The 25610-nt window shown below is 39.5% G+C and overlaps 1 protein-coding gene and 1 long non-coding RNA gene across 6 annotated transcripts in view; one reads left to right on the top strand and one right to left on the bottom strand.

Moving 5' to 3' along the window:
- The window catches only part of CALCR (calcitonin receptor), a 60583-nt gene extending 46438 nt beyond the window's left edge, over positions 1-14145 (top strand). The window contains exons 8-12 of the mRNA XM_013047850.2: positions 234-294; positions 380-446; positions 2827-3045; positions 3763-3804; positions 13885-14145. Of these exons, the coding sequence (XP_012903304.2) occupies positions 234-294; positions 380-446; positions 2827-3045; positions 3763-3804; positions 13885-14145 (650 nt within the window). The remainder of the gene's footprint in view (positions 1-233; positions 295-379; positions 447-2826; positions 3046-3762; positions 3805-13884) is intronic.
- On the bottom strand, positions 5415-23288 carry LOC123387005. 5 transcript variants are annotated; one of them, XR_006601320.1, is made up of 5 exons: positions 20679-23284; positions 19566-19654; positions 19230-19354; positions 15501-15594; positions 5415-14188 (listed from the first exon to the last, which is right to left on the bottom strand). It is a non-coding gene; the product is annotated as an uncharacterized LOC123387005 (long non-coding RNA). The 5 variants fall into 5 exon arrangements; XR_006601318.1 differs by having other exon boundaries at positions 19230-19654; positions 20679-23288; XR_006601319.1 differs by having other exon boundaries at positions 19230-19363; positions 19566-23284.
- Positions 23289-25610: the final 2322 nt, after the last annotated feature.

Genomic DNA, 25610 nt, shown 5'->3' with positions numbered 1-25610 from the left:
TTAATTACCTGGATGCTCTTCACAAAACTCTGAAAGCACGTGATATTCTAACCAAGAAAATAATTATCGGGATTGACCAAAAATAGTTTGTGTAAAAACATCAGGGAAGTATCTTGACAGAGATATTAAAATTTGCCACCTTTTTTGAAGATAAACTACCATTTTCCACGCAATCACTGTTGTAGCTTAAGATCAAGAAATCAGGTGTGATTTCTGCTTTTTCACATTTTTAGGGTTCCCGCTGGTGCCAACCACTATCCATGCGATTACTCGGGCTCTGTACTTCAATGACAAGTACGTATTTGGGTGGTTTTTAAGTGAACGTATTTGTAAGTAAAATGCATTTATATTCATGTATTCCCTCCCTCCTTGTTTTCAGCTGCTGGCTGAGTGTGGAAACCCATCTGCTTTACATCATCCACGGTCCCGTCATGGCCGCACTGGTGGTGAGAATTGCTTTTATTTATCTTGTTGTTGTTGTTGTTGAGAATTGCTTTTTAAATCCATTATTAAGTGTTATCTCTTTGTGAAGATTTCTGTAAAGATGGCCCTGTGTCCCATATGGCTCAGGACTTCAAAATTAGGCTAAGGTAATGATGATCTGTAATGAGATCATCTGTAACAATTTGATTTGAGGATCTTTAAATGAAAAAAAAACAATTTTTATTTAACACTGTTGGGGAAGGGTTGCATTAAGTTCATTTATATACCCGCCATCACAAAAATACAGTTTTCTTGAAACAACACTATACCTACCTGCTCCTCATTAAAGGCAAAGATCAAGGGACTGAAGAATGGTAAGAAGATGTTACTGAGAAAGAAAGTAAAAAATCAGAGTCCTTCTGCACCTTTTTCCCTGGTCTCTGCCAAACAAAACCATCTCTCATTTCATCTCTGGTCCGTGAGCCATCGTGGGAACTACCACTGAGCATACACTTCAGGATTGTACATTGCCTGCATGTACATTGCCAGGCTCTTCCTAACAGCAGCCCTTCGAAGTAGATGCATCAGGACTATTGGTACTCATTAAGAAAACTAGACCCAAAGATTCAAGTAAATGCATTCCCAAATTACATGACTAGTAAAAAGTTGGGGTTGAGGAGAACATGACCATCTGCATGTATTTCCAAGCTCTTTGTTTTTACCTAAGGTTTACTCTATGGTAGTGAGCATGACAACCAGCCCATTTAATATTTAGACACTATTTTTCCCACTAGCCTCAAAAACAGTGCTTTTCCCTTGGAAAAAGAAAAACGAAAACAGTCCGAGTCATAAACCATGTTCTGCTCATGTACTGAAGAAGTATCCATTAGAAACTGATCAAACCAAGTCATCATCCAACCTGACTTCCCACTGCCCCAGTCTCTCCAGTGCACACTCAATTTCTTTTGCCCTACTTCAGAGCAGTGATGGACATGCCAGCCCAACTGTGCTGACAAAGACCCATGGATGTGGATCTTGAATATTTCAATACCTCCTAAGAGTTCAATTATTACTAAAGGTCTCTCTTCTTTCTTGAGTTTTGGGGGCAACTATGCTTATTTCTTTTCTGGGTAGAAAAACCACACTAATCATTTAAAAATAAATCATCAATTAAATTTAAAAAACAACTTTGGTTTCAAAATTAATCTCCATAGCCAAAAGTAGTTTGAGACCCACTGCAATGGCTAATATTAAAAAGTGTGACCATACCAAGACTTGGCAAGGGTAGAGAACAACTGGAATGCTCAGCTAGAGCTAGAGGGAATGTAAAATGAAGCCACTTCTTTGGAAGACAGTTTGCCAGTTTCTTATAAAGTTAAATATACATTTATCATATCAACAGGCAGTTCTACTCCTGGGTACTTACTCAAGAGACACAAAAACGTATGTCCACACAAAGACTTGTATACAAATAATCATAGCATGTTAATTTGTAATAGTCAAATTGTGAAACCTTGCCAATTTCCATCAACAATAGAATGAATAAACAAATTATGTGTATTATCCATGTAATGGAGTACTACTCAGCAATAAAAAGGAATGAAATGCCAATATACACAACGTGAATGAATCTCACAGATAATATGTCAAACCAAAGAAGCCAGACATGAAAGAGTACATACTGTATAACACTCCACTTCTGTGGTAATAGAAATTAGTGGTCGATTGAGGTGGAAGGGTTGTTGAAGCAGGAGAGAGCTTTCTAGGATAATGAAAATGCTCTTGTCTTGTTTGGAGGGGTTGCTACCCAGATACCTACATTTCTCTAAACTTCTTGAATGTAAACTTAAAGTCTCTAATTTACTTAATGTGCCTTACATCTGAATGAAGTCATGTTCTTTAAAAAATGTTATTAGAAAGAAAAGAGGGCTGGGAGAGCTATCTCTACTACATAAACTTCAGAGATGAATTCTTCGGTCCTCATTTCACTTTCTGGGAAGTAGTCCTGCCTAAGGGGAAAATCTCCATAATGAAATGACCAGAAAACAAGATCTGAAAGTGTTGGTTATGACTCTCCTTCGGAAAAATCATAAAAATCAAAGTGATGAATAAACTACCCTCATTGGAATTAAACTTAATTTATTTACTTATACAGAAAAAAAATGTTTTCTCATTTGGACAAAAATTTTTTTAAAAAAAGGGAAATGTTAACTCAGGTCTGGAGAGGGTCTTTGGTTTTACGGCTGCACCCGGTAATGCCGAGCTTATTACACCAACTCACACGCCATCTCTCCTGTCCTGTGACATCTGCTCCCAGGCTGAGATAAACAAGAGTCAAGGAAAGCAGTCATCCATAAGTCGGCCGGACCTGGATGATTTGCTCATAATGTCACATCTTTGCAGGTCAATTTCTTCTTCCTGCTCAACATCGTCCGGGTGCTCGTGAGCAAGCTGAGGGAGACCCAGGAGGCGGAATCGCACATGTACCTGAAGGCCGTGAGGGCCACTCTGATCCTGGTGCCCCTGCTCGGAATCCAGTTTGTCGTCTTTCCCTGGAGGCCTTCCAACAAGATGCTTGGGAAGATCTACGATTACCTGATGCACTCTCTGATTCACTTCCAGGTAAAGAAGCCGGTGGTGTATTGATCAGCTGTTTGCTCAGCTAGTTGATGTAGGCAGAAGCACTTCTAAGGTCCATCTGTGATCAGAAGGACCTTTGCAAATATATATAACCTGGAAGGGATACAGCTTCTCTTTTTCTCATTACCTGTTTCCCCCTTTTATTTTTGAATCTCAAAACCGAGGAAGGAAAACAGGGAGGATGAGCTTTGAGAACACATCTTTCTGAGGACAAATACTTGTCCAGGGACTGACCCACTGCACAGCACTGAGTACTGAGGACAGAGTTTCTATTCCCACCGTCCTTTCAACCTTTCCTTCCCCTCTCCAGTAGTTTGAGGGAAAGCACATTTGTTTTGCCTTTATGAGGGGGAGTTTTGAAGATCAACATAACCAGTGCCAATCAGTTTCCCAACCTGATAGCTAGCATCACAGTCACCAATGCCATGAAAACACAGTCACCAATGCCATGAGGCAGATGTTCCTGTCAGTAGGAAATGTCTCCAGTGGACCCCAAGGTGGAAACTGTACCCCCTTAAACTAGAATATTCTTATAGTGAAGCACTGAATATGAGTGTGCTAGTAATTGTCTTTCATCGAGCCTTGACTTGCTAATGCAATAGTGAAATGCTCCTCTTCAGGCTGTCTATTAATATTGATTCCTAAACAATGTAACGCACCCAAAAATAATCTCAGTTCTATTTTTCCTTCTCTTTTAAGGGATTCTTTGTCGCCGTGATCTACTGCTTCTGCAACAACGAGGTAAGCGTGCATTTCACAGAATACCATCACTCGTTGATACAAAGCCAGCACTTTACAGTTCCCAAAGGGCCTCTGGTCACATTTCATTTGCTCTCACTTCTGCAGTTGACCTCACGGGGTTTCGTGACATACAGGATCATGTATTTTTCCACTACTTCACATGAATCTTATCTGTGTTTCTATGGGAGAATTGTAGATATGATCCACATGGGCAGCTATGTTCTGATTTCATTGGATGGCATCTTAAGCTAGTCAGTCCCTGGAGCAGCAAGAGTGAGAGCTATTCTGGATTCTCCTAGAAAGAGAAGTCATGCTGCCATCCTTTTGGAAGACTCAGCTCCTCCCTGGGGCTGAGCCAGGATCCAGCCAGTGTGAACTGGTTCACCACTTTCTTGTCCTGTCGCTTGGTGCCAGTGTCACACCACGTCTTCGAGATGGTGGCAGTCCTCCTGAAGTTAAGACCCCAAAAGGAGCCTCATATAAGTAATTTATTATCTGAATATTTAGCTCAGTGAAATCTAGAGATCCACATGGCCAGTGTTGTCAGGGGGAGGTTAGCCAGAGTGCCCTTTCTTGCAATGAAATCTTCTTGCCTGGGACCCCAACTGTGAAGTAGAAACATGAAGCTGCTTACTCCCTAATGCAAACTGGTGCAGCCACTGTGGGAAACAGCATGGAGGCTCCTTGGAAAATTAGAAATAGAACTATCATATGATCTGGTAATTCCACTACTGGCTATTTACCCAAAGAATATGAAAACACTTATTCAAGAGATATATGTACCCCTATGTTTATAGCAGCATTATTTATAATAGCCAAGAAATGGAAGCAGCCCAAGTGTCCCTTGAAGGATGAAAGGATAAAGTAGTTCTGGTACATACATACAATGGAATATTACTCAGACATAAAACAGTAAAATCTTGCCATTTGCAACATATATGTTAATTGCACTGGAATTTCTTTTTTAAAAGTGGAGCTGCTTTGGGGCGCCTGGGTGGCTCAGTGGGTTAAAGCCTCTGCCTTCAGCTCTGGTGGTGATCCCAGGGTCCTGGGATCGAGCCCCGCATGGAGCTCTCTGCTCTGCGGGGAGCCTGCTTCCTCCTCTCTCTCTCTCTCTCTCTGCCTGCCTCTCTGCCTGCTTGTGATCTCTGTCTGTCAAGTGAATAGATGGAATCTTAAAAAAAAAAAAGTGGAGCTGCTTAAATTTGTACCAAAGAAGACCCAGGCTTTCAAGAAACACAGTTTGTAAGCTCCCTCATTTTTCAGGTGAGAAGCCTACACTCTAGGAAGAACGTGTGACTGGTACAATGTCACAGTCATAGTTCCACAACCAGGACTAGAACCTAGATTTCCTGATTCTTAATTAAATGAACTAAATATTCCACTACACTATAATATGTCTATGATTCCTCCCTGGAGCTTTGCTCATATACTTTTTCTAGTTATATACCACATGAATTGTAATGTGCAATTATTTTTTATCATTTTACGTTGATCCCTATTTAGAATAATTCTATACCAAGAAAAATACCATTTGGTGAAGAGATCAACAAATGTTAAGATTTTTCCTATTAGTAATTAGAAAGGTTTCTAACCAGAATCAGTTGATCTTTAATTCTCTACTCTTTATTTCTTCGGTTATCAGGGAGCACCTATAAGATTTTGCTGTTCTATGACGTATTATTTATCTCCAACCTCGTCACTGCTTTATAAGATTTTTGTCGCTCTCATTCTACTATTTAATTGGTACATTTTACTCCTCCCTTCATCCATTCACCCATAAGCTCATTCCTTCATTCAGCAGAAATAGATCATCCATTCACTATCACTAGGGGCTAGACTGAAGGCCTGGGGTAGAAATGAAAAGTCACCCTTCTGCTGTCAGCTGTTAGTGTCTCTTTGGTTTTTTTGTTTGTTTTAAGAATAGCAAAAACCAAATAAATAAATAAATATGGTTTAGGACATCCTCTCTTTATATCAATTTCTATGAATGCATAATCTGTCTTATAAGTTATTTCAGGTGCCATACAAATAAATTTTCCACCTAAAGCAATATCTCTATAGGGCTAACACAAAAATCAGGTTCAGAAGGGGCATACCTTGAAAACATGAGAGGATTGTAGGCATTTGCAAAAATACTTCACCCCCCTTCCTCTGTTTTAACCATGACGCTGTCTTTGAAGCATCAGGCATAGAGAGCAAGACAAGAAGTCCTCCCAACAATTGATCATTTCTATTTCATTTGAGTATGTTATCTCTGCTTTTCAAAGCCAAGAAACCATCTCCATTTTAATTAGGATTCTTTTACTGGGGAAGCTACCAGAGTGACATTTCTAATAAGATAGAAATTTTGTACTGTGCCAAATGTAACATCACAGCCCCGTGAATTTTAGATTTGCAGCTCTCCACTGGGCCTTCTGTGAAGGTGCTGTCTATACCCCCATCAACCCGGCAGGGCATGCAGCCCTGCGGGTGGGTCTCGAAGCTGCCACTGCCACTGCCAGAGAAGTGTGTGGGCTTTGCTGGGAGCACGTTGAGTTTTAGCAGAGATCTAGGGGGCTGAGATGGCAGCTCGACAGTGCAGAAGGAGGTTTTCATTTTCATTTCTTACCTGCATGTTGTCAGTGATTCCCATTATGGAAATTGGTCAAATACCGACAGATAGACTAGAAGCAGGGAAGGAATTTGGAGAATGACAGGAGTAGGAATCAGGAAGCACCCACGAGGGCATGCTTATGGATCACGTATTTCCTACAAGTCTTCTAAGAGTATGGATGTTGACCATGTATTATTAAGTATGTAAGGGACCTCAAAGAGATGATGACGGCTACAAAGATGCCCAGCGGTTCTGAGTTACATCTTAAAAATAGAGAGAGCACCAACAAGACAGTGGTTGTTCTCCCTTTCCATGGGTCTTGCTATTGTCCATGCACTGTGGGTAAAATCGTTTGTCGATCAAAGTAGCATGATCAGAAAGATCTCAATTTAACAGTAACAGATTGGAGTGGATGGAAACTACCACTGCTTTTTTGTTGTTGTTGTAACTTGTCTTGCTTTAGATAGCTCATCCCACCAGCTTCTAAGAGATGGCAGTCTCTTTCTAGAAAATATTTGGTCCAAAGCCTTCATCCAAAGGTGCAGTTGGTAGGCCCTGCTGACACTCAGGGTGGCTCCCTCACTCCTGAGGAGCCTAGAGATCCTTCTAGTGTGTCGCTTCCTTGACCAGGCCCCAGCCTTGTTCTGCCTCACCAGTTCTCTCTTCCACCCACCCAAGGACCCCAGAGGGTCAGCCTCCTTTCTTCACACTGTGAAGGGCCTACGAGTCTGTCTTTAGCACATGTCATAGCCATTCCCGCTCCACCACTCAGGCACCAGCTTGGACATGGTACCAAGCCAAGTGTGGGACTTCTTTACATGGCTATCAATTTCTAGACTGTGCTCTCAGAATCAAAGAGAAAGACTTGCTATACTGGGGTATAAGCATAAGCACCAGAAGTTATATACTGTTGAGTGTCTTCTCCCCATTTCCCCAGGTATTCCCACCATGAAGGGGAAATGCAAGGTCATTTGTGTCTCTGTATATCTCTCTCCCTCTCAGGACTGGAAGGGCTTTGTACTAACCACGGCTCCTTCCTATCCTCAGGGGACTCTCCCTACACTGTATCTTGTGTGTCCTCTATACTATGGCTTTTAGTAAAATTCTTTTTCCAGGGTAGCATGGTTTTCACTTCATAATGCAAAGATAAGCTTTTCTATTTAGAAATTCTTTTTCTCACTCAATAAAACCTGGTTTTCAAAGCTGTTGTCCTTCTAGAGACTCAAGAAAGTCAGCTTTGAGACTCAAAGCTAAACAGTGATTTCTTTGTTCTAGAGCAGTATTCTCAAACTTTCGTGTGCATCAGAATTGCCAGGGAAAGTTTGTTAAAACATAGAGTGCTTGACCCCTCAGAAGAGTTTCCTATTCAGGAGGACAGGGATGAGGCCTGAGGAATTTGCATTTCTGACAAGTTTCCAGGTGAAGCTGATGCTGCTGATCAGAGAACACACTTTGAGAACCCACTCTAGGCAAAATCTAATTTGTTCTTCAAGCAATGAATGGCCATGACTTAATGAACTAGGGAGTTGCAGGGTAATGTTATTTAGGAAATATAATAGTTAAATATTTTCAAAAATATTAACCTTATCATAGATGATATTTATTTGTTGGTGTCTTCTAGAACAAGAAAGCTTCTACAGACTAGAAGAGTACATAGTGAATGGGAATTAGAAAGCCTGGTCTTATGATCATGAAGTACCCAATTTATCTCAAACTGTAGGGCATGTACATTCTGTAAGAAAAAGACCAGTAAAGATAATGCTCCAAAAGGTGAAAAAAGTATCAGTGACAACTTTATGAATAATATTCAGAAGCATCCCTCAGTATCTAATTAACAGGATTTAATAGGGGTTCCGCCTCAGAAAGTCATATAAAAGCATTTAAAGCATACCTCCAAGTGGATCTAAAATGTTTTTAAAGTTCATGATTTTAAATCTTAAATTTCGATTGCAGCAGGCCTGTTGAGTTGTGGAATCAGCAAGTGAAGGTATGAGGGAGCAGGTTTGAAAAATCTTTCTATCCAATGGATCAAAACTCCTAGGAATAAACCCCACCTTCCACTCAACAGTATATAACTTCTGGTGCTTATGCTGAACTTGAGGAAAACTAAGGCCAAAGATGAAAGCATTCAAGTCCAACTGTGAAGATTCTGACCTGATTTTCTTTTTCACAGATGTAGAAACTGAGGCCCAAATATACCAACCTCATATAGATGGTTAATACTAGAGCCAGGTGTAATACTTATGACTTCAAACCATCAGATCAGGGCTCTATTTTTTAAAGTGGTTAATAAAGAAATTGATATAATTAGGGAAAATGTAAAGTGATCTGTGTTAATTGCTTTTATAAGGAGTGATGAATCTATATAATTCAAAACTTTGTATGTTATATTTATCACATTGGTAACTCCTAACATTTCTGATGCTTTTCAAGAGCAATGAAAAGTCTCCCTGTTTTTTTTTTCCCCCAAACAGATTCAATGCCCTTATTTTAGTGATCAAAGCAGCATCAAGCTCAACCTGTGGTATTGTAGGAGATAATTGCCCTATTAAACTATAATTATTCAAGTGTCTTTTACATCCTGCTAAGGGCCTATTCTTATATATGTGGTTTACAAATTGAAGCAGATTGCCATCTCCACACAAAAGAATAGATTATAATTCGGGAATGCAATTATAGAAGGCTATGAACATTTCTGTAATAATAATAATATTAAAAACATAAAATAGGCCTCAAACCCTTTGGCCTCATGCTGGGCAGGGTACTTCATTAATACGCATGGATATGCCAATGGGGATTATTTTCTTAAAATGTGAGGAGAAACAAAGCCTTTTTTTTTTTTTTCGTCCTCTGGGCACTTTTACAAACTCACTCTAAACTTAAACTGTCTGCTTTGGATACCTCTAAATAACCGTGTGAGTTTTATCTATAAAGACAGTGTTGGTATTTGAGAGATGCTGAATCCACGGAAACTGTCAATTCCCTTTGTCTGGGGACATCACTTCTCCAAAAATATGCTGAAGCAGTATATTTCCTAATTCCTCAACAGGGCATTTGATGGTTCCTAGATTACAAACCTGGCATTTAAAGCATTAAGGACCTACATTTAATAGATAGTATGACCCAAATAAAACCATGCCATCTTTTGGCTAGTCCCAACAGAAAAATAAATGGTATAGAAATCCAAAAGAAATCCAGGAAGTAGCAAGCCTGGGCCATGGAGCACTCTGTAGAGACCTAGTGTAGAATGTATGAGATCAGCAACTATGTGTGTCATTGAGAGGTCTTTGTATTTTCTTAGCACTACCACCCTCCAAAAAAGAATATGACAGAAGAGTTTCATTTTAGTCTGAAGACTTGAGGTCACCATCCTGCCATAATAACAGCACAGTAATAGCAATAATAACAGTAGCCTCCCTGTGTAGTACTTTAAAGCTTAGATGCCACTTTGATATATACTGTCACAATTTAATCCTTCCAACAGCAAGGTGAGGTAGAAGAATTGTATTGAAGAAAGGAGTCTCAAAGAGGTTAACTATCCTACCCAAGATTATAAGGCTAATGTGGGCAGAGTGAGTTTCTTGACCCAAAGTTCAGTCCTTTCTTTCATGGCATCGAATGAGACCCAGTGAAATGATGCTATAGGTGGAAAAAGAACAGAAAGGTGGTGTGATGTGACCCAATGACACTCTTCCTTCCCTGCCCAGCTGGTTGCCAGGTTGCCGACAAGTGCCTGCTTCTGCTCATTTCCAAAAGTAGCAACTCACTGGAGCTCAAGAGCAGTTCCCCAAAACACACACCATGGCATGAGAGAAGACCTAGCAACAGTTGTAGGTGATCCAACACCCAGTAGCTTATGGTTTACCTCTGGAAGGAATTCAAGTTCTCAAAAAGCAATGATTCTAGGTCTCATATCAAAACCCATGAAAGAACATTTCAATTTCTCCATAAGGTTTGTCCTAGATGCTTTCAGCTCCCCACCCTGGTACCACCGGATATCAGTGCACTAATTATGGTCATTGGTGATCATTTTCTTGGCTGAAAGAGTTATGAACTCATTCTAGAATGGATGTTGATAGTCCGCAAGTATTTGTTGAAGAACTGCTGTATGCCCAACAGCATGACATGTTCTGGAAATACAAAAATGGACAAGACATGGTTCCTGCTTTTCAGAATTTTCTTGTACAGGAGGAGAGAGAGACACAGCAAGTCACAATGTTATAGCGCAGTAAGAGCAATAATGAGTATAGGTTACTGCAACAAGAGCACGGAAGAGAGACTCCTGACTCTGTCCGTATCAAAGGATCAAGAAAAGTTTCCTAGAGAAACAGAGTTGAGTCCTGAAAAACAAGTTTGGGCACGAGTGAGGGTGGGAGAGGGCCATTCCGGTCAGAGGGAGCAGCATGAGCAGAGAGACCTGATGGGAAGAAACGATATAGCTGGTGGAGAGAGACAAGCAGTTTGTTAATTTTGGAGAATTCAGGTCAAGGCCATAAGTGGCTTAAAACCACTCTGGCAGAGAGATGAGCCAACTCAGACAAAAGCAGTAGAATGACAGGAATTTTCCACTCCTGCCCCTGATAGCAGCTCTGTGCCTGGTATCTAAGTGCTCTTACAGAACCTGAATCCCTTCTATCTGTGCTGGCCGGGTGACTGAAATAGAGGCATTTGGGGTAAATAGCTAAAGGACAAAACCATCAAACCAAGATTTCAGGTCACTCTGGGTATGGACTGAATTCCTTCTGAAGAGAGTAACCCCAGTCCAGTTCAGCCCATTCGGAGTATGTCCCCCTACTGCTGTTTTGAATGGCAGCAGCCGAGTGCAGGAAGCCGGTGTGAGCAAGAGCACATTGTTTCAATTAGAGAGAGTAAATGGACCCAATCCTTCAGACTTTATCTTCTCTTTGTGTCTTGACCTCTAGACAGAAATGTCACAGAGGGGAAACAAACTAGTCAATGCTCAGTTATTCGGCACTAAATGCAGATAAACTGTCCTAATTGCTTTTCTTCTTTACTGTTTCATTCTTCCTCATCTCTGCCTCTTCTATTCCTCCAATCCATCTTGTCCCTTCCAGCTGTGTTACACCTTCCATCTGTACCTCTTGCACTAATGTGCTTAGGAAAGCAAAGGAAGCAAAACACTTATATGAATTAATTTCCAACCAGTAAATAGCCCTAATAAAGAACTAGGCTGGAGAGGAGCCTGAAGGTGTCAGACTATCAAAAGGGAGATACCTGACTCTCAAATCCAGCCACACTGACTGGCAGAACCTTGGAGGTGGTGGGAGGTGGGGTTAGCAAGGGGTGAGAATGGGAGAAAAAGTAGGAAATTACTGCTGCTACGCACCAACATCGTATGAGGTGATTCAAATAACCTCAGTAAATCTTACTCATAACTGAATTCATGTCCTGATCTCCTTTTTACAAAGGAGAAAAATCTAAGAAAGAAAAAAACAAAAAACCAAAAGACAAAAAAGCCTATGCAGGCAATAAGCTGGGACCCAAACCCAAAGAGCACAGTCTTTGGGGTCGGTGTGTCAACACTTAGTGCTCTCATCCTGCCTAAGCAATGACCACAGGAAACAAATTCTATTTTCAGTTCAGTTCAGAACTTGATGGTCAGCTATCTACAGTGTGTATTGTGGCCAAGCACATGGTCAGGAGCCACGAGCTTCCCCTGGTGTGGTGGTTCCACCACATTCCAGCGGTTCTGACCCTGGACACGTTACATAACCTCAGCCCCCATATGTAAAGTGAAGGGAACAGTAGCCATTAAATCAGCAGGATTAAATAAGTTCATACTAAACAAGAGCCTGGAAAATGGCATGTGGTAAACCCTCAGAAAATAACAGCGACAGCTCCAACTTTTCATGCTGTCCATGACCCTCAGCACGTCTTTTGTCAACACAAGGTTCGGATACAAGGTGCACAGCTTGACCATGGCACTTAAAGTTTTGGTGTTTGTCTCTTTTAAATAAAATTAGATAGATGCACATTAGAGAGTACACTCACACACTCATCACCTCCAAAAAACTAAAAACACAAAAACAGTTTGTTGCCACAATAATTCCGAATGATTGGATTACCAAATTCGTCTACCATTTGTCATCTTGAACTTGATGGCTGCTCTGCGATATGAAGAAGAACCTCTCCTCAGTGACAAGTTTCATACCCTCTTGTCTGTGATGAATCATTTGACTGTTTTGCCTTTTTCTGAGTAAAATATTTAAAAGGATATGACAAATACTAATAATTATTTGGAAAGACTGTTCTGCTATGATACACAGAAAATGTATTTGCCACAGAAATTATTCAGCCTTCTATCATGCATATCGGTTTATAACATTAGTATGTTGTACTATCATTTATATCTTCTTTTAGATTCAGACAAATTTGGCTCTTCACAATTAACTCGTTACATGCTTTATCTCAGGTCATACTGTTGCCGGATTCCCCCTCCTGTGCCCCCAGAATGGTTAGGTCTTACATTCAAGTTCGGTAGCAAGATAACGAAAGATATATTAATAAATCGATGCAAATATTTGATATAAAAGCATATCTCCTGTACTGAGCCATAGAAAATCAGAAATGTAAAATAGATACTGCAGCAATAATCTCTATTTTAGTCTTGCTCAGCTATAGAGAAAAGCCAGAAGTTAGGAGATGACAGGGAAGATGAACTTAAAGACTAAACTGAACTCAGTTCTGAAGAAAGCAGAGCTAGACAAGCAGTGTTACTACTTTTCCGCGGTGGTTATTTTTTTGTATTTAGAACTTCCTGACTTTAGCATCTTTTCCTTCTCTGCTATACAGTTTATCATATTTGTAAAGCAAGTTTGGTAAGTTTGTTTACATATTAGAAGTTTTTTCGTAGGAAGAGATTGAAATTTTATTCTTAAAAGCTTCGTACTCCATTAACCAGAGTTTTATCCGGGGTGTCCCATCTCAAGCCATGCTGGAGAAAGGAAAATCCACAGTATGAAGCCCTTATAATGAAACCCCGGGCTGTGCTGTGGTACATGCATATGTATATGTATATGTATATGTATATGTATATGTATATGTAAACAGTAATGTGTTTAGGTTTAGATAAAAATTTCTGCATTATCAGAGGTGGTAGCAGATAAAAACTTTTCAAAAATCTTTTCCTCTGATAGGACATCTATACCATAATGGGTATAATAAAACCAAGGCAATTTTCATTCATTGGACAGGAGAACTAAAGAAGAGACTTTTGCTCAAAAAGAGCAAACAACCTTGCCCGTGGTAGCTTAGGCAAGCAACTCGTTTCTCTGACTTAAAGATTCTTCTCCCACGATGGTATATATCCCCCAACCAGAGCGTGTGTACTGCAGGGTCCTTCGGATCAGAATTACAACTCAGCCTCCTTTGGCCTCTGATAAGCTCCACGAACTGTGGCCATAAGCTTGGCTTGGGTCGTTTCCGACAATTATACCAAAACAAGGTTCCCTTTTCTCTTTCAGGTCCAAACCACCGTGAAGCGCCAATGGGCGCAGTTTAAAACCCAGTGGGATCAGCGCTGGGGGCGAAGGAACCCCCGCCGCTCCGCGGCCAATGCCGCCGCCGCCGCCGCCGCCGCCGCTGCCGCCGCCGCGGCCGAAGCCGGGGACATCCCGGTTTACATCTGCCACCAGGAGCCGAGGAACGAAGCCGCCGACAACCTGGGCGAAGGGGGTGCCGAGGTCATTGCTTTGGAAATCATTGAGCAAGAGTCATCCGCTTGAATGTGAAGCTAGCGCAGCATCGTGATCACTGAGCCTTCATTTCCTGGGAGACAGACAGACCATCCGTTTAAAGTGATCCCCATCCTCCCAGGAGCTGAGCATATCATTTGTGAAGAATTATTAAGTGAATTTGTCCATAGTAAATCTGGAGAAAGTTATCCTTGGTACTATTGCTGTGGGAGACAGTCTAGGAATGGGGTCTCCCACTGCATCCCTTGTGAACCCCATCTTTCATCTGGGACTGAGATGCAGTTGTCTTAGTAATGCAAGCAAAGTATCCAAGAAAAACACAATTAAATTGACCTAGTTCAGAAACAGGGTGCTCCTTGTTAATCTTGAGCCATTTATAACTTTGAAAAATTAAAAGCACGGTCACTATTTTTCTTTTTAACTCTAGACTTTGAATTAGAATATTTCTGTATTTGGCTATGGATCTGATTTTTAATTTTTTTATTTCAATCAATTCTGATGTTACTCAGATGTTTTACCATCCTCACAATGTAAACCGCACAAATTACATGACCTCTGCAAGACCAAGTGGCTTTCTTACATAGAGATGACTAAGAAGGTAGAGGGGAGACCTGCATTTGGCAGGAAGAGGTAATGTTTTGGATGAAAAAGAAATTTAGCGTCAATTTGCTTAAAACATTAGATGGGCCAGTTTATTAACTGGTTTATTAATATCGTATGCTCAGTGTGGTTTTGGATAATCCTGTCCGTCAAACAGGCCCTAACTGCCGTAAGAACTGGCCCTCACGTTGAGTGTGCTTTGGTTGCTGACATTTATAAATTGGGAGGTCACAAAGAATCCATCACTAAATTTTTCACAAAACTGCCAAAAATATAATTTCTAGTGGAAGAGAATATTCTCTTTAAAGAGAGTTTTCCACTTTCTTAAGCTCCAGGATTTATAAAGCAAATCACTCTAAGGTTTATAAAGCAGATTACCTCTTGCCCTTGGGTGCTATCTAGCAGTAAAAGATAAATTTGTTTAAGACTGGTAATTAAAAGACTCCATATAAATCCATTAACTGCCTTCCACCCAGCTTCAAAGCTTAACAAGATCTCAGTCTTTTCCAGGAAGATTCAGTAGGGCTAATTAGAAATCAGTTTGTAGTTGACCTTTGGCTTGATGCTATTAGCAAAACAGGAGGAGGAAAAGTAACTGCTACGAGTTGAACCATCTACCAGTTCATTTAAAATAAAAGTAGAGGGTCTTATTAAAGCCCAATATTATATTCCCATATCTCTCCTTACATCCTCATCATAAAATCTTCAAAAATCCCTGAACAAACCAGTTATCGTTACCGGCACCTAAAGTTCATTTGTGGATTTGCAACAGTAATCAGAGTTACCATCATTTGATTTTGTGCCAAACGGGGAGATCCATTGAAACCCTTCAAATCCCAGATCTCATCTATGTCGATGCCACTGCCTTTCAGAGGTGATCTAGTTGTGGAAAAACAAAAAGTTGATTTGTTTATGGTTAGATATTTAGTGCACCCAAAGAAAATTATATTCCTTCAGTGAAAATGTATTTTGGATACTAAAGTGGTTTATGTCTCCTTTACTGAATGTAAGGGAGGAATTGAAGAGAAGGTATTTTTCCAATCACAGTATTTATGTAGTGGTGTTCCTATTTTCGTTTACAAACATGGAAAACAGAGTATTTGAGGCAGCTCTAGTACAAATGTGATAATATATTGCTAGATATTCTAAACATTATTGTGCTATTATAGTAGGGGCTGACGAAACAACACAGCTTACCGTAGAATTATACATAGTGCCAAAATGATGTGAACTGCTTACGCTATGTATATGTATAAATTAATACAGAGTATGTTAAAAGCAAAAAGATGTATATGTGCATATTTTTCTACAGAAATATATTCTCATCTTTCATTCATTCATCATGTCTCCAGCTCATTCCATGCTCATTTTTTCATTTCAGTCATGCGCGGCTAACATCCCACTTAATTTGGATAGCAGGAAGGGGAAAGATAATCCAAATAGGTTAGAAAACCAAATGTAAAAACATTGAGGTTATTGTCTTTGTCAGTGTAATCAGCTTCCATCTTCAACTTTGCTATAAACTCCGAAGCACAGTTCTCATACCCTGGAAAATGCAAAAACCACACACAACTGTTGATCTCTACGGTGTAAATTTGGGGAGCACAGCAAAGAAATCTAGGGCAAGAAGTATCCTTTTATTGTTCTTGACTTATTTTTTTTTTCATTATTCTGGGACCAGACTTGAACTGTCCAACATCACATCAGATCGTTAGAATTGTCACAATCATTGATTTTTAATATAGTCTGGGAGAGAGACTAAGATGGGACCAAAGGCGACTAATTAAATGTCATTAGAATGCATAAAGACCACTATTGGAAAGATTTTCAGATCTAGAAAACATAAAATGGAAAAAATGAGGATTAAATGAGAACTGTGATAGGCAAATAAAGGGGAACAGGAACAATTTGTAGGTTCTGCATACTATTCAACTACTGTCCTCCTGAGAGCTGGAGAACTCTTTCAGAAAAGATACATAAGGACTACGTCTTTCCCTTTGTGTCCCAGTAGACAATACAGATAGATATTATTACCCTTGTGATCCTGAAAAACAAAAGTAATTTTCCATCATACCATAAAACCTGATTCTTCAAGAGGACAACTTTAACTCAGATGGTCAGTTTCCCACCTGCTTTGATCCCCACTACAAAACAGACCTTTGAAAGATATCATGGTTCTTGAAAGAGGGAAAGATGTTGAAAAAGAAATGACAGAAACACTATTGTCATGGAGCTCCAACCCTGTTCATTCATTCCTTCATTCATTATCATTGATTCAACAGACATTTCATACACTTTTCATCTAGCTCCACAACAAATAGTTATTAATAGTAGTTATCCTGGCAAAGTTTCTTGGCAGTGGTGACTGCTTCTTTCCTGAGTCAATGGTACAAATCAAAACCTACTAAGTGAACCATTACCCTAAAGCCATAACCACTGACATCTTTGGAGTGGAAGAACAAAGGGACCCATGCGGTTGGAACTGGTAGCTGAATGTGACCTTTCCTCTTTACTAGTGCTCTGTGGGGCAGCTCACGTTATTAGAAACATTCTCAGAACAAGATCTCTGCATAAACTCATTTTCTTAAGAACAAGGCCTGAAACAGTGATTCTTCCATGGGCTAGATTACCATTCAACTGCTTATCAGGGGAGTTAACGCTTTAGAGTTTAAAATAAGGTTATACCTGAAGAGGTGAGATCAGAAGCCATATTTAGAAACACAATCAGGTACACTCAGAAGTAAACTCCATTTATTATTTTGAGAGGGGAGACAAGATGGCTCACTCCTAGCTTAAGCTTACATAAGATTGATTTTAGTGAATTAATCCATGGGTAATTTATGTGTCTGCAGGGGGGCAAGAGGGGAGAAAACAATAACTGGAAACATAAAAGAAAGAATGATACGTGCCTGTGAGAGTCAAGTAACGAGGAAAAACCACATTTGAAAAGTAAGAGCTATCCTTCTGATTATTTTTGTTCTTTGGGACACAGGATTAACATCTGTTTACCCCCTGTAAGTAATATGAAGCACTGAAGGAATGAAAACTCAGCGTAACTCAGGCCAGGAAGATTTTCTAATAACATGCCTTCCTCCATTTGGACTAGTGAGCATCTCTGAAAGATTTCAGAGATTTTCCATTATCTTAAACATTGACCAACCAGGCTCTCGGGTCACTGATCCGACTTACAGGAATTTCCACTTACAGAAATACAATGCCTTGTCTCTAACTTTCCAGAAACCCTCTTGGCTGACTGACCAGCAATGCAGCTGCATGTCATTGCCATCTCCTCTACTTAAGAGACTTATCTTATTTTAATTTGGAGAAATCACTTCCCAACAAAATCTCAAAGTACTACAAGAGAAGTGCTGAACAGAAATTCAGTAAAACCAGTTGAGATGTCTTTAAAGAGGGGAGGAAAGAAAATGCATTCAGAAGAGACAGGAAGTCCGTGTCCACACACCCCTGCCAGACTGGCTAATCGAGGCTAGTGCTCACACAGACTTGTCTCACACAGATGCCCTGCACCAAAGCGTACACCCAGCTGCGACGTCCCAACATGTGCACACAGCGCGGTGTGTGGCGACTCTCATGGCTGCAAGCATTTCCCTCCTGTGCTCGAGCATGACAGCTTCTGCGTGCTGTCATCAGAAGAGGGGTATTGTCAGGGGTGGTTCATGTTATGGAGAGCATCCCTTAAATAGAGATGATTTAAGAAGACAAAAGAAAAAAAAAGAAGACGACAAAAGAAAGGAACTCCAATCATGGAAATACTGTAGTCGATATGAATGGACTCCTAGACACTAGCTTACTTACTCTTTGTAATCACTGAAACTGGTTTTATCCCCCATTTTAGTGATGAGGAAACTAAGTGAAAGAGGAGTTAAATAATGCACCCACCACAGTCACACAATTAGTAGTAAGTGGCCAGGCTAGGATTTGAATCAAGAGTAGCCAGTGCCTTTGTTTTTGAAACTGCCTTCTTGGTTGGGTGGTCCCACCATCCTGTCTCTCAAAGAAAGACTGTCCGTTCCCCTCTTGACTCTAAAGGATACAGATCATTGTCTCCTGTTGGCCAAGAGGATAGAGATTGTTCATAACGTGTTTCTCTTTTGGTCCAAAATTAACTTAATTCATGGTCCATGGATTCCTTCAAAAATTGAGTAGTCTTTAGATGAAATTCAGCTTTCTACAGCTTAAAGGGTTTCTTCTATCATGATGACTCCTGCTTCTACCCAGGGATGTATATATATATATATATTTTTTTTTTTCCACACACAGTCTGCAGCTTTTCCATTTCAAGATGGAGTCTTTGTGCAGACATTGGGGAGAAAAAACATGCTTTGGGAAATTCTCAGTGGACACCCCAGGCCTAACTTGAGACCTGCGGCAGAGCGGAAGAAGAGGAAGGAGGGCTGATTTTAGCGCTGTTTGTCATAAGACTTTCACTTACTGATTTTCAAGAAGGGAGGCCTGCACAGAGAGGACAATAAAGACCACAAACATGAACTCACCCATGGAACTCAGCGTCAGGTGATGAAGAGAGGCAGAGTGGAGAAGGAAAAGGTTCGAGGAACTGTAGCACCAGCCAACGGGGCAAAGTAGTTAGGGCTGCTGGCTCCACCTCCAGAAATTGACCCTGGAGAAACTACAGAAATGGAGGGCACACATGCATTTTAGGAATTAGCATTTAATGGGGGAAAAAGAAAAAGGAAAAAAGAAGTAAAAATGAAAAACTCTAGGTTTCTCAAATGAGTACACCACTTTGAGGAGAGGAAGGGGTCTAGACAACGGCTGGAGGCCACAGCAACAGAGCACAGGACAGACTTTTATTGTGTTCTGCTCTTTACCTTCTCAGGGCTTGGGACCTCCCCTACAGCCACAGGCCTCACTGCTGGTCCCAGGGTCCACAGAATACTCTCACAGCAGCATAAGAACCCTAAAGGAGTAAGGGGTTCATGAAAACAAGTAAGTTTGCACTAAGTTGCTACCCTGGGCATCCATTCCTGCCCTTCGTTTCCTCTCCAGCATGGCTAGACTGGTGCATTATAACTTGGGTGGGGTGGGGAGGGGAGTGTCTTATCCCAATACTTTCCTTTAGTGGCCAGGTGTAAGTGTTCCTGTGGAGTAGCAGCCCAGGAAAGTACCCAGGATACCCCAAGGTGACTTGGTCTTTAACCTGGGACTCACTCCCCCATTCTCCTTAAATTCACCAGGATCCAGAAAGCCATGGCTTGGTCTTTGGCCACTCCCCAAGAGACTTTAGAGACCAATTACTCCAAAGTCAGAGGCTCATAGGCCAAGACAATCCAACGTCTCCAGAATAGAACCATTCCCAAGGAGAGCCAACAAACTAAACAAAGTCTACAATAAACCAGTGTGATTAGGAAATGCTGATTAAAAATTCCAAATAAGCTTGAAAACATATATTGAAGGACATAAGGAAAGATTATTAACAATACAGCAAGGAACAAGAAAGAATACAAAAGAACCCAGGGGAATACTGTTTATGAATAAATGCAATGGCTGAAATAAATCACACTACATGCAATAATTGCAATGAATAACAGTTAATTAGTAAGATGGCCACAGCTTTTAAATGAATTAGTAAGAAGATCTGATTAGGAATATCCCCCAGAGGAAGCAGGAAAGAATAAAGAGATAGAAAACAGAAAAGACAGAAAATAGAAAACAGAGGTGGAAGTGCCAGTGTGTAGACAACAGGAGTCCCAGAAGGAGACCAAAAACATACAAATATATTTTTTTAATTAATTAAAGAGACCTCAAATAAGAAAACTCAAGTGTTACTAAATAAATACCCCAAACTAAAATTCTTGTTGATATTGACAAGACTGGGGACAAGATCAACATACCAAGTAGCTGAAGCTTTTCTGAGTTTTTTGGTGGGAGGAGAGAGGAGGATCGAGATTGGGGTAATTAAGAAAGCAATATGCTTGGGGCACCTGGGTCAGTGGGTTAAAGCCTCTGCCTTCGGCATGTGTGCCCTCCATTTCTGTAGTTTCTCCAGGGTCAATTTCTGGAGGTGGAGCTGGTGCTACAGTTCCTCGAACCTTTTCCTTCTCCACTCTGCCTCTCTTCATCACCTGACGCTGAGTTCCATGGGTGAGTTCATGTTCGTGGTCTTTATTGTCCTCTCTGTGCAGGCCTCCCTTCTTGAAAATCAGTAAGTGAAAGTCTTATGACAAACAGCGCTAAAATCTCAGAGTCCTGGGATCAAGCCCCGCATCAGGCTCTCTGCTCGGCGGGGAGCCTGTCTCCCCCTCTCTCTCTGCCCTCTGCCTACTTGTGATCTCTGTCTGTCAAATAAATAAAATCTTTAAAAAATAAAAAAGAAGAAGAAGAAGAAAGAAAGCAATATGGGTAAATAAACATGAATATGGGTCTTAACATGTATGAAACAGTCTTAATATATCATTAATTATAATACAGCAGTTGTGGTCACCAATTAAAACAGAGAATCTCAAATTTAAAAAAAAATAAAGCCCCACAACATACAGGCAACAAGAGATACACATAAGACCATAAGACAAAAAGAAAATAAAAGGTTGAAAATCGGTGGGAAAAGTTTTGTTAGGGAAATGTGAACCCAAAGAAATATGGGGTTGTTTCTTAATGTCTGACTAAACAGAGTTTAAGACAAAAAAATCATAAGGGAAATCATGTGCCAGTAAAAGAAATAATTGAACAAGATTATAACTATCATAAATTTATACACATTCTAAAATACAGCTTTAAAACACATAAATACTGAAAGAACTCCAGGAAAAAATACGTAATTTATCAACTATAATGTTGGTTTTTTTTTTTTTAAGTTTTGTTTATTTATTTGGGGGGAAAGGGGCAGAGGGAAAAGGAAGGAGAATCTCGAGCAGATTCTCAAATGAGCACAGGGATCCCCATGGGGCTTGATCTCATGACTCTGAGACTGTGATCCTGAGATCATGACCCAAACTAAAATCAAGAATCCAAAGCTTAACTGACTGAACCACCCAGGTGCCCCAATTGTAGTTGATGATTTTAACATACCTGCCTCAGAATCTGACAGATGAAGCAAATAAAATGTTAGAAGTGTTACAAAAACATCTGGAAAATATAATTACCAAACTCAAGCTATTGAAAATACATTAGCTATGTTCAACAAACAGGAAATACACATTCCTTTTGCATATACACAGAATGTACAAAAATGCCATCTTTAAGATCATAAAGAAAACCTCTATTAATTCCAAATGACTAATACCATTCAGAAGATCTCTGACCATAAAGCAATAGGATTAGAAATAAATATCAAAATCATAGGTTCAGCAGCCTTATGTTGAAAATAAATATTTTAATATAACCCTTATTTTTAAAAGAATATTTAAAATTATAGGATGGTGACTGTCTTAAATTACTGTCATACTAGTTTTTAACCATTAATGCTATTTAGCACCTCATCTCTAAATTTACAGGGCATACTAAAGCAGTTCCTTGAAGGACACTTAAGCTTTTTTTTTTTTTTTTCCAATCTAAGTGAAGCCATCTCTTGCCATAAGCAAAGGGATGGGAGATCAGTATACTGGTCATCATTTGATACAAATAAGGAAGGTGAGCTTAAGGTTCCATGTATGTTTCTGGCCTATGTGCAAACTCATAGTTCAAACCAGTGCTATGGATCTCATCAGGTAGTGGGAGGACACTTTAGATATATTTATCCGAGAGGAAATAAGATGGTGAGCAACAGAATGAAAGCAGAAAAACATAAGAAGGAAAAAGTTACATGAGAAATTCCCCTGAGGTGATGGTATTCTCCAAGTACACTGTCAGGCAGGCTAACTCAGAAGTCATGGCCTGCAAAGACTTAACAGACCAAGTTAAGATGCTCAATTCATGCAGTTTATTTAATCAACTGAAAACAGTGAGAAGCTTATAGAAGAAGATCTTATGGTAGAATATAGCAGGATACACTAACCATACTATCATGTTTCCTCTCTAGGCCACATATTCCCTGCCGAAAGCATAGAGTTGAGGTTTGAGCAAAGGGGCACAGAAGAGGATGCCTAGAGTCAACACACTGTGCTTGCTCTACCAGGGAGATGAAGGACTCATGGCTACAGTCGCAGCTTGCCAATGACCATAATTAACAGCTATGGGTTTTATCTGTATTTCTTGGGCAGAAGACACAGGAACTAGAATAGATGTCACGTGGGCAGTATATTTAATCTCACGATTATTGAATGTCTTAGAAGCCTCATGCATACGTAGGTTACCATTAATATCGGGGTTTGTATGCCTTGGTATATTTGGTATAGCATATATACTTTGTGTCTTGTGGTTCCTCCATATCTTATAGTCTATGTTAAACACACAAATGCTCTATGCAAATTATTCTAGTGTATCTCACAGATTGCTAATCTACTTATTATTCATACCTCTCATTTACTTTCCTCGTCTTCTCTGGAAGAACTGAATGTTCTAACAATCAAACGCCTATTACAGAGGGATATAAGTTTCAGAGCAGAAGTCAATAATGAAAAAAAAAAAAGAGCAACAAAACCAAATACTTGGTTATTTGAAAAAAAATTTTTTTAAAAAGGCCTCTAACAAGACTGATCAAGGAAAAAAGAGAGAGTACGCTTAGTTTAAAAAAAAAATAATAAAATGATGAATAATTAAGATACCACAGAGATTATAAAAAGAGTAAGAGCATTATAATGTCTATATGTATATGTTCAAAGTCCAACATACACTAATAAATTTGAAAAACTTAAAAGAAACAACTAAATTTCCAGAAAAAATAGATAAAAATGGACAAATTGGGCAGCAAAAACAGAATACTTGAGTAAACTAGTCAAAAACCACAGTCTTAGATAGTTTTATAGGTAAGTTACATCAAATTTGTTGAGGGATTGTTCATTTCTACCATAAAATATTTTCCAAATATACAAGATTTTCCAAAATATATAATAAAGATGGTACCACAAATCAGGGGAAAACAATGATTTGTTTAATAGATGGTGTTAGAAAAACTGGCATACAACATGAAAACAATAAAACTGGATCTCTTATTAATCCTACATAAAAAGATAGAGTCCAGGGATATTATTAAATATCTAACTATGAAAGATAAATATATGCATGAATGAAAAGAATATGTAAGCAAATGGCTTAAGGGCAGGGAAAGACTTCTTAAAGAAATACCATAAACTAAAAGTCAAAAAAAAAATAAATAAAACAAAACAGTGAGTTTGTTTACATCAAAAGCAATATACCTGGTCAACAAGGAATAGTGTCCCCTTGTTAAATAGATATCTCTAACTGACAAATGATAGCATGGAATATAAAACTGAGTTAATACCTAGAACATAAAAAGAACTTCAGCAAATTAACAAGAAAAATATTGGCATAGGATATGCACAAGCAAGTTACAGAAGAGGTCATCCGAAAGGTTAAAAAGTATATGGAGATATGCACAGATTCCTTAGTTAGCAGAGAAGTCCTTACTAGAACAACAGGGCCACTATTAGACATGGGAACATGCCTACTTCCAGGGAGAACCACCAAGGTCTGTAGTTCATCTTGTGAGAGAGGAAAACCTGCAAAGTGGGCATTATTTTTTACTGATTCAAAACTTTCACAGATGTTATATATTTTAGGACTGACAGGTATTGGGGGGAAAGCAGCCCTCCTCCAGTTCAGTGGAAGACTAGAAAGAAAAAATTCTGAAAGTCTAGAAAGGAAGCAAAGCCAAAGTTTGGAACCTAGTGACTAGTAAAGCATACTTTTAAAAAAGATAACTCTTGACCTGATTTATATGACATCTATTAAGCATTTAATCAGCAATGACAACCAAGAACCTCACCAATCTAAAACTCAGTAACAAGACAAAATATGTCTATCCTTGTACTTGGCATATACTGAAATAATTGAATCAGAGAAGATACTTTGTGCATTTAAGAAGTGGATAAATCTCCATTCTAAAACAGTATGTTGATGAACTGATAAGCCAATCATCACATCTCCATTCACACCAAACCTCTAAGAGAATCTGTCTCCCATCCATGCTTTGGCAGCTATGTTTAGACCACATGATCTCACTGTCCTTGTCACAGTACATTGGACCATGAGCAGATAAATAACCTAACCTGAACTAATCAAATTCTGTCTCAGGAATCCTAACTAAGAAACATAAACATTATTAATTACACGGTGATGGACTTTGGAGATAAAGTCCCCAAAGATTCTGAGTTGGTGGATATATTTGCCAGATATACAGTGATAGATAAGAAGGAGAACCAGGAGAACAAAACAGACACATTGAGGGAATGAGACAAGGAACCATGATGAGAGAGACAGAGAGAGAGAGGCTGGGAGGGAGGGACAGGGAGAGAGGAAGAGAAAAATGGAAAAAATAGCTGCCTGATTGCTTTCTATCTCTCAAGAGACCTGACTTTATTTCCAACAATTGGATTCTATAATATTGCCATGTATTCTTACAATTAATTGCTCTTTTCCTTGAAATAATTTCAGTGGATTCCTGTCCAAATATCACAATGTGCCCTGACTAAGATAATTGGCTTCTTAGAACATATGTCTAAGCCTTGAACAAAAGCTTGCCAAGGCTCATTAAATACATCAGACATACTCTTCTTACTCCTATAAGAATGAATAGTAATGTCATAAAAAATGATCCCTGTCAGAGGGTTTTAGGTAAGAAGCTGAGGGTCATGGAAGCACAGATGGTTTTCATTTCTTCTTCCAAATGACAGTAGTAGCTTTGTCAGGGAAAGAAAATAAAATAAGAGGATTTGAGTGAAAAATGAATTTGGTTTTCTGAATCTTAGTTACAACAGTACATTGAGTCTGCTGAGGACCTGCCTGCTCAACCTACAGGC

This window comes from Mustela putorius, unplaced genomic scaffold (assembly GCF_011764305.1).
Source record: "Mustela putorius furo isolate JIRA1106 unplaced genomic scaffold, ASM1176430v1.1 tig00003845_pilon_pilon_pilon, whole genome shotgun sequence".
NCBI classification, from domain to species: Eukaryota; Metazoa; Chordata; class Mammalia; order Carnivora; family Mustelidae; genus Mustela; species Mustela putorius.
This window is presented reverse-complemented; position numbering and strand designations above follow the sequence as displayed.